The 16946-nt window shown below is 35.1% G+C and overlaps 1 protein-coding gene across 1 annotated transcript in view; it reads left to right on the top strand.

Annotated features, from left to right (window-relative positions):
• Positions 1 to 16090, top strand: part of MBOAT1 (membrane bound glycerophospholipid O-acyltransferase 1) — a 63105-nt gene extending 47015 nt beyond the window's left edge. Inside the window, exons 8-13 of the mRNA XM_075213133.1 lie at positions 1849 to 2041; positions 3297 to 3400; positions 3968 to 4032; positions 4725 to 4857; positions 6421 to 6572; positions 15787 to 16090. Coding sequence (XP_075069234.1) covers positions 1849 to 2041; positions 3297 to 3400; positions 3968 to 4032; positions 4725 to 4857; positions 6421 to 6572; positions 15787 to 15955 — 816 coding nt within the window. The 3' untranslated portion in view covers positions 15956 to 16090. The remainder of the gene's footprint in view (positions 1 to 1848; positions 2042 to 3296; positions 3401 to 3967; positions 4033 to 4724; positions 4858 to 6420; positions 6573 to 15786) is intronic.
• The last annotated feature ends 856 nt before the right edge of the window (positions 16091 to 16946 follow it).

The raw sequence follows: 16946 nt of genomic DNA, 5'->3' as shown, positions 1-16946 counted from the left end.
ATTGGACCAAATTCATAGAAAGAGAAGGGTTTTATGAAACTTTAACTGGTATGTTTTTTAGATTTCTATAAGTTATAACTATAAGCATACAGAAGATCTGTGCTTTTTTTATTTTATCGAACATATTGCCTTACTCATGATAATACAGCCAATGTTAATTTCTATGTTCCTCTTTGTTTTAAGCAAGAGACCTGAGGGAAAGCTTCAGAAAGCCTTTTTCATCTTTTGAATGTTCCACTTTTTTTTCTAATGGCAACAAAATAGGAAAATTGCCTATTTACCACAAAAGATTTCGGTTAAAGTCCCATTATAGCTCCACATTAAGGACCATTTAATAAGACATTACCAGCTTTCTGGACGGTGACATAAGTAAAACTCTCTAAGCTCCAGGGAAGGATTTGTATTGTCACATCACTATACCAAGTCACAGGACATCACTGAGCAGCACAAAGTATCAACAATAAATGGTATTTTCATTGTTATGCCACCAGGACATGGTCTGGGTTGTTGTCCCTATTATAGACACCAAATGGAACTTTCAGTTTGAGGCACCCATTGGAGCTCTTAAGCCAAAATAGTTACCAAGAAGTACCCCACCTTTCCTACCCAACTTACCATGAGCATAAGAGAATAGGGTGGTTATTTTATTACATGTTGCAACGTTGTCTGTGTGAAGCATTTTACGATATTGTGGCATGCTCTGCAAGATGAGGTGCACAAGTATGTTTACTCACCTACTGTGTTATGAATGCCCTCACTCCAACAAACTCCTCTCTGTGGGCCTGATACATTAAGGAACAAAAAATCCCATATGTGCGCTATCTTGCGTAAAAAATCGGTCTCTGCACGCCCAGAACTGGACCATACGCTAGTAAACGCAAGAACATCCAGTTCATCTTTAAATGTGCAAAAGACTACGATTTCAAGAGAAGAAGGAATGGGCAGGGGAACTGGCGTATGCGCATAGTCAATATACACTAAGGGCATGTCAAGCTTGAGCGCATGCAGCAGCATCCAATTTGAGCTTTTGGCTTCTCAAAGTACGTGGTTTTCTGTCATGTTGCTTGCAGCAGTTACAGGTCAGATGTATGTGCCGATCACTAGTTGTGATGGTCACGTATTCAAGCTAGAACATGTGTTTGCAATCAGGAGCAACTGTAAACATACATTTTATGTACCATAGATATTAATAATATCCTAATGTATTTTATTTGGGGGGGGGGAGCTTTGTCATTAATGACTATTAACAGGTGACATTATTTGGGGCATATTCAATTGTTGCGGGTTTCTGCGGCGTTAAAACTACTACCGTTATTATGGTAGTAGTTAGCTGGATTTCAGCTAGTGGCTCAGGGAACTGCGAGCTGAAATCCAGCGAGAAAACAACAGTGATATTACGGTAATAGTGCGTGGAGCGCGAGATTTTCGTCGTTTCCGCCAACAATTGAATATACCCCTTTGCGTACTATTCTTTTGTTGAATATGGGTATAGCAGAACGCACAGAAAGACGTTTTTCAGATCCATTTCTTGAACACAGACGTGCATATGCCCGAATTATGTGCGTTTTATAAAAACAAAAATGCAATTTAGATTCGTTTTGCGTGCCTGGACAAATCTGACCCTATGTGTGCAAACTACTGCAACTAACCCACCAACTTGTTCCATAAACCTATGTGCCTCAGCGGAAATCAAGGCGTGCTTGAACATGGGAGCACTACTGGTCTAAAGCTGCTTTTACACCGCACAGTAGATGTATTGCACTTTGTAAATGGCCTCCAATGTGTTCTAAGGATTTAACATTGGTAGATTAAGTTACTGTAATAACTTTTTGGTTTTTTTTATTTCAGAAAGCTGTAATTAACAAGCTTTGTGTCTGTGTGGTATCGCTCATTCTCTTTGTGACTTTTACAAAGGCTTTTCCCATTGTATATATTTTGGATGACCATTTTATCAGTGACTCACCACTATTGGTGAGACTGGGCTACCTCTACATTGCAGCAATGGCTTGCAAACCGAAGTACTACTTTGCATGGACATTGTGTAAGTATAATTGTGTGTGTGTGTGTGTGTGTGTGTGTGTGTATATATGTGTGTGTGTGTATATATGTATATGTGTATGTGTATGTATATATGTATATATGTATGTATATATGTATATGTGTATGTATATATGTATGTATATATATATGTATGTATATATATATGTATGTATATATGTATGTATATATGTATGTATATATATATGTATGTATATATATATATATGTATGTATATGTATGTATGTATATATATATATGTATGTATGTGTATATATATATATATATATATATATATATATATATATATGTGTATGTGTGTATATATATATATATATATATATATATATATATATATATATATATATATATATATATATATATATATATATATGTGTATGTGTGTGTATATATATATATATATATATATATATATATATATATATATATATATATATATATATATATATATATATATATATATATATATATATACACATACCAGTTATGACGCTTCATAATTGTTTATCAATTAGCCCAATGTTGAGGGTCTTTCCTAGTCCTGGGTAGAGAATTTGCCCTGTTGAACCTACTGTTGTATTGGCACGGAGTAGTGCTACGAACTTCCACAAATCCTTTATTCTACTGGAGAAGTGTCTCTCATAAATATATATGTATACATAGCTCAAATACAAGAGACATAGCAAATAAAACATAGTAGTGCAAAATAATATGACGTTTATTATGCAAATAATATAAAATATGTACATTTATAGAAATGGCCCAATAGCTTATCTGTTATTAATGTAATGTTGTTGTCCTGACATTCTTAAAAGTCCACTAAAGGAAATAGAGCAAGATGACCTTATTACCAGTGGTGAATATTGATGGATAGGCAGCACTCCTCCCTTGCGCGTTTCGGTGGTGGATGTTGCTGAAGAACTCACTCAATGAAACACATAGGGGTGGACTGCTGCCATATTCATCTGTATTCACCATCAGTAGCATAGACTATATTTTATATGAATGACAGAGAATCTAATGCCTCTTGCAAGCTATGCAAACAACATCTATGACCCAATGACATTTTTATTAGTTTTAGGATTTTCATACTTAAACATCCTTTTTTTTATGATGCTGATTATGCATCACTATCATTAGACTATGCTGCTTTGTGTTTTTATGTTAATACAAAATTAATAAAACACTTTAGGACATCAGTGTGAACTGTGTATTTGAACTGCTCTTTATTTTTCAAGCTGATGCAATAAATAATGCTGCTGGGTATGGGTTTAACGGTGTGGATGAAGATGGAAACTATCGATGGGATTTAATAAGTAACCTTAATATATGGAACATAGAGGTGAGTTTAAGTTGTAAATAGTTTGCTATTACATGCCTTTATATACTGATTTTGGTAATTAATAGTAGCAGGAAAGGGAAGTGATATACAACATAATAAATGAACCATATGTAGCATTCTTGCTCAAGGGCAACACCACTCTCTTAAAACTATATTTTTTTAATGTTCCATCAACCCCCTTTATAATATGACCAGGTTTCATATTTGTTTCATCTTATTCCTGCTCAATTACCAGGTAATCTGATTTATGTATGTACAGTGTTGCCTACGTTTTAGTTAATGAAGAAATGTTTGTTTGATACTTGTTTAAATGGAAGTATGTCATGTTAGTAAATTTGGTTGTGCTTTTGTTAATTAGTGCAACAAAAACCTGTTCCTTTCCAGTCCTATTTAACATGGTAACTGAAGCGAGACAATTGTTTGAGTGGACAAGATGCCAAAGATAGGGGAAGAAAAAGGTCTAAAAACCAGTTTCCCTTACGGCTTGGTTATATGTTTAAAACCGTGATGTATAATTTTAACGCGCCTACTGGTATTAATGTGTTTATCGTCTCCCTTTCCTACTAGACTGCTACAAGTTTTAAAATGTATATAGACAACTGGAATATCCAGACAGCTGCATGGTTAAAGAGGTAAATCATCAAACTGTTACGATATATACAAAATGGAGAATAGAGTATGCTACATAAAAGTTTATTTTTTCTTTCCTTAATTTTTTTTTAAAGGATGTATCCAAACATTTTTTTTTAGTTGTATCCCCAAATTAATGATACCAAGCTATGTAAATCCATGTTAATCTTCTGCGACCTAATGTTGTAAATAAAGCATCTAGCAATGCCGCCTACTAGCTATTACTCCTTCTCTACAATATACTATAGTAGCCAGTCACCATTTAAAATATTTCTAAGGTTTCCAGAGCTATAAGTTATGGAGTCTGGAGCTCCCATCCTGCAGGTGTGGGAATCAGGCTCATGTGGGAACATTGAGAACCAGTTTGCATTTACAGTTTCGCTCCCTCACAAAAAATCAAATAAAAATTCAGGTCTATATTGGTTTATAATTTTTTTAACTGAACAGATGATATTGTGGTGGTAGAAGTACTGCCACGGTACTTCATATATAGACAATACCATGGGAGAGCCAACACCAGCTACTCAATACTGGAGGGATATATATATATATATATATCTCTATCTATCTCAAAGAGAAAAAAGCCAGATCACCAGCAGAAACAGGCAATAGTTTAAATTTGCTGTAGTATGTTCAACTGAAGCCAATGTGTAGTGTCTTTTTTTGGTTTTAATTTCTTGCTGTATTCTTACAGAGTTTGTTATGACAGAGCACCAAGATACCGCACAGGTTTAACATTTCTCTTATCTGCCCTATGGCATGGTGTTTATCCTGGATACTATTTCACCTTTCTCACTGGCATTCCTGTAATGATGGCTGCAAGAGCGGTAAGTGTTATGTAACTATATTGTCGCTTGATTGAAAAATAGCAAATGTTATGTTACTTGCATGTGATTGAGGAATGGTGAAATCATTTCTCACACCACCAGTGTATTCCTTGCTGGCACCATCTGCTGGTACTGTAGTTGTATCGCCATTCCTACCATGATGGGAGGTGAAAGTCTTATCTCGTGTGGCAAAATACTTGGACTGGCAGAAAAGTTCTTATCTGGCTAACAGCCTGCATCTATCCCCTCTCCATACCTTCACTCCTGCACCCTTCATACCATTAGCATCACAGTGCCAAACATAACAATCACCATGCTTATCTTCTTAGTGACAATAAGGAAGGCATCCCTTTCCCATCACTCCTCTACCTTTGCTCTGAGTAACAGAACTATGCTCCATACTGTTGCTGCAGAAGGCAATGCACAGAGATTGGTCTGGGGAATGGAGGTACTGTATGTTATGGGAGGTAAAGTGGCAGCATTTTGAGATGGTAGTATTCTATTTAGAATGTGTTTAACATGCCCTCTGACGTTCTTGTTTAATCTAAAATAAGTGATGAGAGAAGTGCAGCTATTCAGAGTTGTCTTAATTTTAATCTTAATGATTGGTACTAATAAGGAAAGGTAATCCGTTTCCTGCAAAGGATGAGTCTGACTTCATATCCATCCAAGAATGCTAAGCAGAACCCTCGCTTTGCTATTAAGTTACATCAAGTATATTTGATTTTCTCATTTGCATTATTATAATCATTTATAATTAGAACATATCATTTACATAATGTACATATTTTAAAAAATATATATATATTATACACACACATATAGTCTACAAATCGTTAAAATGAGCGTTATTTTGTTGCAGATGATGAGAAATGATCTTTAATCTAGTGCAAATTAGACATATGACAGCTATATTCTTACAACACATTTGTGTTGCTTAGACCATGTTTTGCGAACAAAACACAAACTGTTTCGGATGTGTTAAAAACCAATGAAATGTTAACCATCTTGTTCTTTCCCCTGATTGTTCAGTGTTGGATCAGGCAATAAAAGGTCAAATCCTTTTTTTTTTTTCTTTTTCTTTTCTATACATGTCATTATTTGTGGAATAGTATTACTATAAATGATTAGAATTATATCAATGAAATAATGAACTGTGCATGAAAGTGTTTTGCTTTGTCCATATTTTTATTAGCAGATTTTATTGTTATTGGGCCAGTCTTCCCTGTGAGTCTAAAACTGAGATTATATTCACAATGACCAGCAAAAACAATTGTTTTTTTAAGCAGAATTAGTTTTGTACTGAACATATACAGGATTCCAGAGTAAAAATAAACCCTCATTAAGAAAAGTGTATACCATCAAAAAATCATGCCTGTTTCTCATGATTAATTGGTAATGTTTTTAACTTGGCATGTTTCACCCACATTAACATTCTTCAAATAAGTGGTTTTATGAGCTCTGATAAAAATCCACTTTAGTTTTAACCTGTACAAAGCAGTTATTTGAGGTTTGTAATCCTCTTTGTATATTAAACAGTTTCTGAAATATGTTTGTTTACAGATGAGAAATAATTTTCGTCATTACTTTATTTCCTCAAAATTCTACAAGTTTGCATACGACATCATTACGTGGATTGTGACGCAACTAGCTATTTCCTACACTGTTGCTCCCTTTTTTCTACTGGCCGTTGAACCCACCATTAAACTGTACAAGTATGTATTCACTTTGAATTATTTATTATTATTATTATTACAGCTGGTTCCATAATACCTTATTGAACTAAGCTAAATTGAAGTGGAATTCACTTAAGTTGAGTTATAGCAGTGATGGCACTGGTTGTGGGGCAGCACTGTGGCTAGTGGGATAGCTAGCACGAATACCTTGCTGGCAGAGGAGTAGCACCAAGATAAATAGTGTTGCCTGCACTGGTTACTGGTCAGATGGGGTTTGTATACTGCTCATACAGAGTCTGCCCAATTTATTGGTCAAATGGGTGCTGCCTTGCACACAGTTTAGATTGGTGTTGCACAGTTTACTTGTGAAATAGGATGTATAATGATGGTCAATGTTGTTATGGTGGCAAGGGTGATTTGAATATGGAGAATAAGGTAGAATAATGTACAAATTTGTCAGAACAGCATTCTCATTACTCATTGCTTTGTTTGGTAAAGTTGCAGGCAATGATGTATTTAAAAAGTGAAGATGAGATTGCTAGAAGATTGGTCCTTCAGGATAATAACTAAAGGGCACTGCAGATATGAAAATGACAATGTCTTGTGCTTGATTAAGGTTGAGTCATTAAGATTTGCTTATCAAAGGTAATGAGAGACAGGCGACTAGCAAAATATTATTTGCAGAGCTTATGAGTGATTTAAGAAGCAAGAGTACAATTCTGACAGGAAGTAGGACTGTAATCATTCATGACTTCACAAATTATTGGGTTTAATTATATTACCAAAAAGGAGGAACTTGGTGTAGTAGAACATGGCTCTCTAATAGCGATGATGCTGCATTCTCAAGTAGGGAATAGAATCTGCCATTAGTGTTCAGGAAGGCTAGGTAAATATATATATATATATATATATATATATATATATATATATATGTGTGTGTGTGTGTGTGTGTGTAAGTTACAGATTTTAGAGAGACGCACTATTACCAATTGCATCCAGCGACGCTAATGAAGTCTGCATGGAGAAGCAATTTAATATAGAATTTCAGTCTGTGGAAGAAGGCTGATTATAATGAAAAACCTTGCAGACCGATTCTAAGGGACTAATTTATAACCATGCTTAGAAGGCTGGACAGAAAAACTTCCACAAAGAAACCACAGATTTATCTCCTAATTAAGTCTGTCAGCCAGAATACAGACGATACTTGATATATTGACATATGGAGTCTTGAAGCTAACAATTCTATTTGGAACTTTTATTATTTTTAATATTTTGCTGATGTCAAAAGTAATCACATGTTATATTTTAATGAATTTACAGTAAAAAGGGATGTATAGTAATATTAAACTACATCAACTAAGTGCCCCACAAAAAGCATATCCCTTTTCTTTTGCAATAATGGAGTAGAACATGGCCTGCATCACAGCACTTTGTATATTTTTTTTGTGGGGGCAAGAAGCCAAGCTAGTTAGCAGTAAGCTACAGCAGCATTAGTGGGTAAATGTATCATACTCCGATTTGTACAAGTCGCCGGAAAAATCCGCGAGTTGACAGCTAAAATTTAAAGCGGCGCTGCCTTGTAAAGGGAAGTTGCCCTTTACAAGGCAGCGCCTCAAAATTTTAGCTGTCAACTCGCCGATTTCCGGCGACTTGTACAAATCGGAGTATGATACATTTACCCCCAGATCTTGATTGTTACTTATTGGGCTATTGTCTTGGAGTACTTTGCGATGCTCCTCCGTTCACTTGAATTTTGTTCTCCATGCTCCTGGATGTGACATGAGGAGGGGAAAAAGGCTCATGGAATTTTTTTAAATCGATGTACCCTTTGCATATATATATATATATATATATATATATATATATATATATGTATATGTATATATGTATATATATATATGTGTATATGTGTGTATATATATATATATATATATATATATATATATATATATATATATATATATATATATATATATATATATATATACACACACACACAAATAAAGGATATATCTGGCGCTGATCACCACAGCGTAGATAACTTACAATAGTAAGATAGAAAATGTATAAATATACAATATATGACACTTGAGTCCCATATCCACAGTATATAAAAATCACTTGACTCTAGTGAGAGTGGCAGCCTTGATAGCCTGAAGCCAGATGGTTAGTCCGGACGGAATGGATTACTGCAACAGAAAAACAAGCAGGGTGCCTCTCAGTGATATATCAAGTATACAACGTGGAATAGAGCAATACCATGCGTACCGTGAGGTAAACAATGATGTGTTTTGTAGGAGATAGTGGAGTAGTCTTTGCTGCACTTGTAGTCCTCCAGATCTCCACCGATCAGTACCAAAATGTAGAAAAAACAACCATAGTATAACTCTGTATTATTATAGTGAGGGCAGTATCCCCAAAATCCTATGGGGTGTGTGGGATTGGTATCCCAAGATTATATATTAGATGACACCCATATAAGTGCAAAAAAATCTCTAAATCAGCGTACCAGATGTCATGGAGTATCCCACTTCTGGAGAATGTTAAAACATGTGCAACACCAATGACTTCACAGTCACAACCTCATCCAGATGGCGAAAATGCATAAGATTGAAAAAAAGGAAGATATTTTGGTATGCATATAAAAATTTTAATAAAATGTAATAATAGCACTCACATGAGGTACTGGAAAACACACTGGATACAGCTCAACGCGTTTCGTCTTGCATAACTCAAGACTTCATCAGGAGCATAAGATACATGTGTACACCATATTGGAGCTATTTATGTTATAGCCACGCTAATTGGCACATGCGCGGTGACCGCCACTCATCGCGCATGCGCGGACCATAGGAATAGCTTTATTTCTACAGTTATAGAGAACAAATGAGCAAACTTGAAAATAAACCACTATATAGATAAATGGTCGTTTAGAATGATAGATATGATGATGATCCCCCAAGAAAGCATAGTTTCCTTATTTAGTATTTAGTATTAAGTAGACTTACGTTATTCAACGTTAATACATGCACAGCATGAACACGTCAGCGCGCATGCGCCGAAGAGTAGGACAACTTTATTGGTACAGTTAATATGTGTGCAACGTGAGTCCGTCAACGCGCATGCGCCGAAGCACAGAACAACTTTATCAATACAAATTCAAAAGACAAAAAGACCAAAACGGGAACAGCATGAACTTAACAAACAAGTCCTATGAAAAATAATTTCAGGTCATGACTAGACCACAATTATTTATTCCTACCTGTTGTAATATATATTCTCGATAAAACCATATAAAAGATTAACTATACCATATGTCTAGACATATAATGAACTGTCTAGACTGTGGAAACAGATATATAATAATTTGAATAATATAGCCTTACTACATTATATGATAACATTCACAATATTTAGACATATAAACCACACTCTATTCTAGTAAGGTACTAACATATCCCTAAAATCACAATGGACCACAATAGCTAGTGGAATCTAAGCAGAGGATATAAGTAAATGAGATCTAAATTGGTCCAAAACAATGCTGGAAGAGATGTCATTAATATGACTTTAGCATTAAGGTGAAGGTAAATAAATTGTAAACATAAAATCTAAAAGAGAATGTAGCAGGAAAATACTAAAGTTATGATTAACTACAGAAAAGGAGCTATTTCGTAGTTCTCATTCAAACCTGCTGGAATCAGCGTACCCAATTCAAAAATCCAGAACATTTCGCGGCATGAGAGTTTCTGTTGAAGATCACCTCCCCTGACAGACAATGAAACCTTCTCTAGTGCCAAAAATCTGAGGCAACTCGGGTCTCCATTATGTGCCTGGGAGAAGTGTCTAGAAACAGAGTGACTCTCCATTTTATGTTTAATATTGCGAACATGTTCCTGGATACGGATTTTTAATGGGCGTTTTGTTTTTCCTATGTATCTCAGTTGGCATGAGCATTCCAGCATGTAAATAACAGAGGAAGTTAAACAATCCATACGTTGTTTGATGACGTATTTTCTACTGTTATTGAAGTTCATAAAGTGAGTTTTCACTGGATTGAGATATTTACAAATGTTACAATGATTACATCTGAAAGATCCTACATTGTCTGGAAGAAATGTGGCCTGTTTTCTCTGCAACCCCGACGTATTGGATAGTAAACTCGGGGCCAATATTTCCTTTAGATTTCTGTTCTTTCTAAAAACTATCATTGGTTTCTCTGGGAGAATCCTAGATAGAATTGGGTCTCTCTTTTGGATACCCCAGTGCTTATTGAGTGTTGTTCTAATGATGTTCTCATTTTTATTAAACTCTGTTATGAAAGGAACCATTTCATTCTCTTTATTTCTTATAGTATAGTTAAGAGTTTCTGATCGATCTCGTCCTTTGATTTTGACGGCGGCCTCCTCAATGAGTTCACTTGGATATCCTCTCTCCCTAAATCTGTTAGAATATATTGTAAGTTGTTCTTCAAAATCCCTATTGTCACTACAGTTACGTTTGAGTCTATTGAACTGTGAAAAAGGTATGTTATTTTTCCACTTTTTTTGGTGGCAGCTTTTATAGTGGAGATAGCTGTTTGTATCCACTTTTTTAATAAAATTCTTTGACACAATTCTAGTGTTTTCTGATGTAAGGATTAGATCTAAGTATTCAACCTGTGTTTTACTAATATTACAAGTAAACTTCAGGTTATACTCATTATTATCAAGATATTTCATGAATTCACCAAATTCTTCCAAATTGCCATTCCAGATAATCAAAATATCATCAATGTAGCGCTTATATAACTTGATCTTATCTCGGTAAGCGCTACACTGATATATATACTTGTTTTCCCAACTTCCCATATGGAGATTGGCAAAACTCGGCGCAAAAGTTGTGCCCATGGCCGTACCACATGTTTGTAAATAGAAAGACTCAAGAAAACTAAAGTAATTATGGGACAATATGAAATACATGAGGTCACAGATAAAATCTTTAGGTTTAATTGGGATAGACAGATCTTTATCAAGGAATTCCCTACACGAACAGATGCCCTTCTCATGCTGGATTGATGTATATAGAGATTGGACATCGATTGTAGCCCACAGATAGTTACTTTCCCATTTAAAATCTTGTAGTATCTGGAGGACATTATTCGTGTCTCTAAGATATCTTACAAAACCTGAGAAACAAGCCTTGAAAGACCTACAAACTAATGAAAATTTAGTTATAAAATCGGCAGATAAGGGGGGAGGGACAGTAATTTTAAATTGATCTGACTATGTAGCTGAAGCACATAGATTATTAGGTGACTCCTCATCCTATACATCATTAATGAGTGATTACGGGTAATATTATGTAGAGGACTCTATGATAACATCATAAAAAAGGAGGAATTCCAATTTTTGCTCACATCCAATCCCGTGATCCCTATCTTTTATTATCTCCCTAAAGTCCACAAGGACCCAATAAAACCACCAGGCCGGTCTATAATATCGGGCATTAATTCTCTGACTTCAAATGCATCCAAGTATGTGGATGTTTTTTTGAACAAATATGTAATTTACCCTGGAATCATATCTTAGAGACACGAATAATGTCCTCCAGATACTACAAGATTTTAAATGGGAAAGTAACTATCTGTGGGCTACAATCGATGTCCAATCTCTATATACATCAATCCAGCATGAGAAGGGCATCTGTTCGTGTAGGGAATTCCTTGATAAAGATCTGTCTATCCCAATTAAACCTAAAGATTTTATCTGTGACCTCATGTATTTCATATTGTCCCATAATTACTTTAGTTTTCTTGAGTCTTTCTATTTACAAACATGTGGTACGGCCATGGGCACAACTTTTGCGCCGAGTTTTGCCAATCTCCATATGGGAAGTTGGGAAAACAAGTATATATATCAGTGTAGCGCTTACCGAGATAAGATCAAGTTATATAAGCGCTACATTGATGATATTTTGATTATCTGGAATGGCAATTTGGAAGAATTTGGTGAATTCATGAAATATCTTGATAATAATGAGTATAACCTGAAGTTTACTTGTAATATTAGTAAAACACAGGTTGAATACTTAGATCTAATCCTTACATCAGAAAACACTAGAATTGTGTCAAAGAATTTTATTAAAAAAGTGGATACAAACAGCTATCTCCACTATAAAAGCTGCCACCAAAAAAAGTGGAAAAATAACATACCTTTTTCACAGTTCAATAGACTCAAACGTAACTGTAGTGACAATAGGGATTTTGAAGAACAACTTACAATATATTCTAACAGATTTAGGGAGAGAGGATATCCAAGTGAACTCATTGAGGAGGCCGCCGTCAAAATCAAAGGACGAGATCGATCAGAAACTCTTAACTATACTATAAGAAATAAAGAGAATGAAATGGTTCCTTTCATAACAGAGTTTAATAAAAATGAGAACATCATTAGAACAACACTCAATAAGCACTGGGGTATCCAAAAGAGAGACCCAATTCTATCTAGGATTCTCCCAGAGAAACCAATGATAGTTTTTAGAAAGAACAGAAATCTAAAGGAAATATTGGCCCCGAGTTTACTATCCAATACGTCGGGGTTGCAGAGAAAACAGGCCACATTTCTTCCAGACAATGTAGGATCTTTCAGATGTAATCATTGTAACATTTGTAAATATCTCAATCCAGTGAAAACTCACTTTATGAACTTCAATAACAGTAGAAAATACGTCATCAAACAACGTATGGATTGTTTAACTTCCTCTGTTATTTACATGCTGGAATGCTCATGCCAACTGAGATACATAGGAAAAACAAAACGCCCATTAAAAATCCGTATCCAGGAACATGTTCGCAATATTAAACATAAAATGGAGAGTCACTCTGTTTCTAGACACTTCTCCCAGGCACATAATGGAGACCCGAGTTGCCTCAGATTTTTGGCACTAGAGAAGGTTTCATTGTCTGTCAGGGGAGGTGATCTTCAACAGAAACTCTCATGCCGCGAAATGTTCTGGATTTTTGAATTGGGTACGCTGATTCCAGCAGGTTTGAATGAGAACTACGAAATAGCTCCTTTTCTGTAGTTAATCATAACTTTAGTATTTTCCTGCTACATTCTCTTTTAGATTTTATGTTTACAATTTATTTACCTTCACCTTAATGCTAAAGTCATATTAATGACATCTCTTCCAGCATTGTTTTGGACCAATTTAGATCTCATTTACTTATATCCTCTGCTTAGATTCCACTAGCTATTGTGGTCCATTGTGATTTTAGGGATATGTTAGTACCTTACTAGAATAGAGTGTGGTTTATATGTCTAAATATTGTGAATGTTATCATATAATGTAGTAAGGCTATATTATTCAAATTATTATATATCTGTTTCCACAGTCTAGACAGTTCATTATATGTCTAGACATATGGTATAGTTAATCTTTTATATGGTTTTATCGAGAATATATATTACAACAGGTAGGAATAAATAATTGTGGTCTAGTCATGACCTGAAATTATTTTTCATAGGACTTGTTTGTTAAGTTCATGCTGTTCCCGTTTTGGTCTTTTTGTCTTTTGAATTTGTATTGATAAAGTTGTTCTGTGCTTCGGCGCATGCGCGTTGACGGACTCACGTTGCACACATATTAACTGTACCAATAAAGTTGTCCTACTCTTCGGCGCATGCGCGCTGACGTGTTCATGCTGTGCATGTATTAACGTTGAATAACGTAAGTCTACTTAATACTAAATACTAAATAAGGAAACTATGCTTTCTTGGGGGATCATCATCATATCTATCATTCTAAACGACCATTTATCTATATAGTGGTTTATTTTCAAGTTTGCTCATTTGTTCTCTATAACTGTAGAAATAAAGCTATTCCTATGGTCCGCGCATGCGCGATGAGTGGCGGTCACCGCGCATGTGCCAATTAGCGTGGCTATAACATAAATAGCTCCAATATGGTGTACACATGTATCTTATGCTCCTGATGAAGTCTTGAGTTATGCAAGACGAAACGCGTTGAGCTGTATCCAGTGTGTTTTCCAGTACCTCATGTGAGTGCTATTATTACATTTTATTAAAATTTTTATATGCATACCAAAATATCTTCCTTTTTTTCAATCTTATGCATTTTCGCCATCTGGATGAGGTTGTGACTGTGAAGTCATTGGTGTTGCACATGTTTTAACATTCTCCAGAAGTGGGATACTCCATGACATCTGGTACGCTGATTTAGAGATTTTTTTGCACTTATATGGGTGTCATCTAATATATAATCTTGGGATACCAATCCCACACACCCCATAGGATTTTGGGGATACTGCCCTCACTATAATAATACAGAGTTATACTATGGTTGTTTTTTCTACATTTTGGTACTGATCGGTGGAGATCTGGAGGACTACAAGTGCAGCAAAGACTACTCCACTATCTCCTACAAAACACATCATTGTTTACCTCACGGTACGCATGGTATTGCTCTATTCCACGTTGTATACTTGATATATCACTGAGAGGCGCCCAGCTTGTTTTTCTGTTGCAGTAATATATATATATATATATAACAAAAAACTAGAATCTCTATTCCAATAATGGTATTTTCTGACCTATTGAATGTATAATTATTTATCTACAATTATTAGATATCTGGCATTAGATAACACATGGATATGGTTTTAAAACAGAATAAATAAACAGCATTTTTAAACCACACAATTGCTTTATTTGGTGCAGCTATCAGTTGCTACACCTATCCTACCTCTATTTCGTAGAAACTTTTTGTTTTATTTTTTCCAAAATATTTGTTACAGGATGACTAGCCTGACATTTTGTTTGGGATTTTTTTGTATATTAAAACTCAAATGTAACCACATCTGAATAAGCCATTTAGAAACAAATGACATATATAAATTTTTAGCAACACTGCTCATGAAGTTTTCCTTTTATGGCTGTAGTTATTTTGTTTCTTGGATGGTAGGAGTGTTCTCATAATGATATCAACTCAGTGTGATATATCATTCACATGTACATATGCCAATACGCAGGAAAGGTTTGTGCTTACAGCAAAGTTGGATGTATGAATTCAGTGTTTTCTATGATGGTGAAAAACACATCTGTCAATCTTCTAGAGATGTAATCATGTTTCCATTTACATCAGACATTGTAAAACACATTCCAAGTGACATTTCATTACTTTTCTATAGTAACACCTGTTTAAATATGTAGTTAGTTTGTAAGATTAAGTATGTCTATTCTTTCTCTTCCAGGTCACTCTATTGCTATTGTCATATTCTTGTTGTTGTTGTACTTATTCTTCTGCCAATCAAACCCTCAAATGATAGCCAGAGACCACTCTTCAAAAGGACTTCTTGTACAACAAACCATGTTCTAAAGAAGCATTACTTAGTGAAGCACGTTAAGTATCACTCCACATGAGATGATGGACACAATATAAACACTCTGCTCACAAAAGAATGAGGATACACAGAATCAAGGCGCTGGGTTGTTGAGGTTTTTTTTTAACAGTTTTATTGTATTTATAACACTATAATATATTGTAAAGTTTTAATATCAGACTTGCTCATGTGGGTTTCTCAATGAATGGTATTGTGGACTCTGCTGGTTATGCAGAATCCTAGGATAAACTAGGTGTGGTCTTCCAACATAAGGTCCACTATATGGTTCTTTTACATTGCAACCACAATCACAATTTTATGACTTGTATAAGCCCAGAGTGGAAATCTTGAAATACTGGTGTACACATGTTAAAATATTTGTCTGAAATTAAGGTAAGGTAAAAGCACAACACAAACACCACCACAATGTACAAGGATGTACCACCCCTCTTGGTGCTCATGCTGATATGGATTTTAAGGGTTACATTGTGGCTGAACAACTGTCTTACAATTTTGAATACAGACATAATCTTGCCACATGAGTCAGTGAACATTGGACGTCTTTGGGAAGATGGGGATCACTTAAAAGTCCTGAAAAGATGGATCTGGCCCACAATTGGACACCTCTGAAATATATGCTCAGTAAGTCATTGGTGAACTTGGAATACATGTACGAGTTGTTCAGACATTTTGAAAAGTTTGATGCCCAATGGCTGAGATTTTTATATATGCAGATGACAAACTTTCTGGCTCTGCCACACAACCATGTATTTTAGCAAATTCTCATTTACAGCCCCTTCATTTAGTCACTAGGCAGGTCCTTCACCTGTCAGTTATCCTTCTTGTTTCTGTGAGTGCTCTGGTGTTTTCATGCAAACTTGTTAGCGTTTCCAATTTTATGAACCTTTTACAACATAAATTCTGTAATTTTTTTTTAACACCTAAAGAGATGGGGGGGAAATGATAAAACTAAACATTGTTAAATTAAAATGGCAGCTCAGAAACAGATGGAGGTTTGATAATCCCAAGGA

The sequence above is a fragment of the Mixophyes fleayi genome, chromosome 5 (genome assembly GCF_038048845.1).
Source record: "Mixophyes fleayi isolate aMixFle1 chromosome 5, aMixFle1.hap1, whole genome shotgun sequence".
Taxonomy (NCBI): Eukaryota; Metazoa; Chordata; class Amphibia; order Anura; family Limnodynastidae; genus Mixophyes; species Mixophyes fleayi.
The sequence above is the reverse complement of the archived record's forward strand: the minus strand, read 5'-3'. Positions and strand labels throughout refer to the sequence as shown.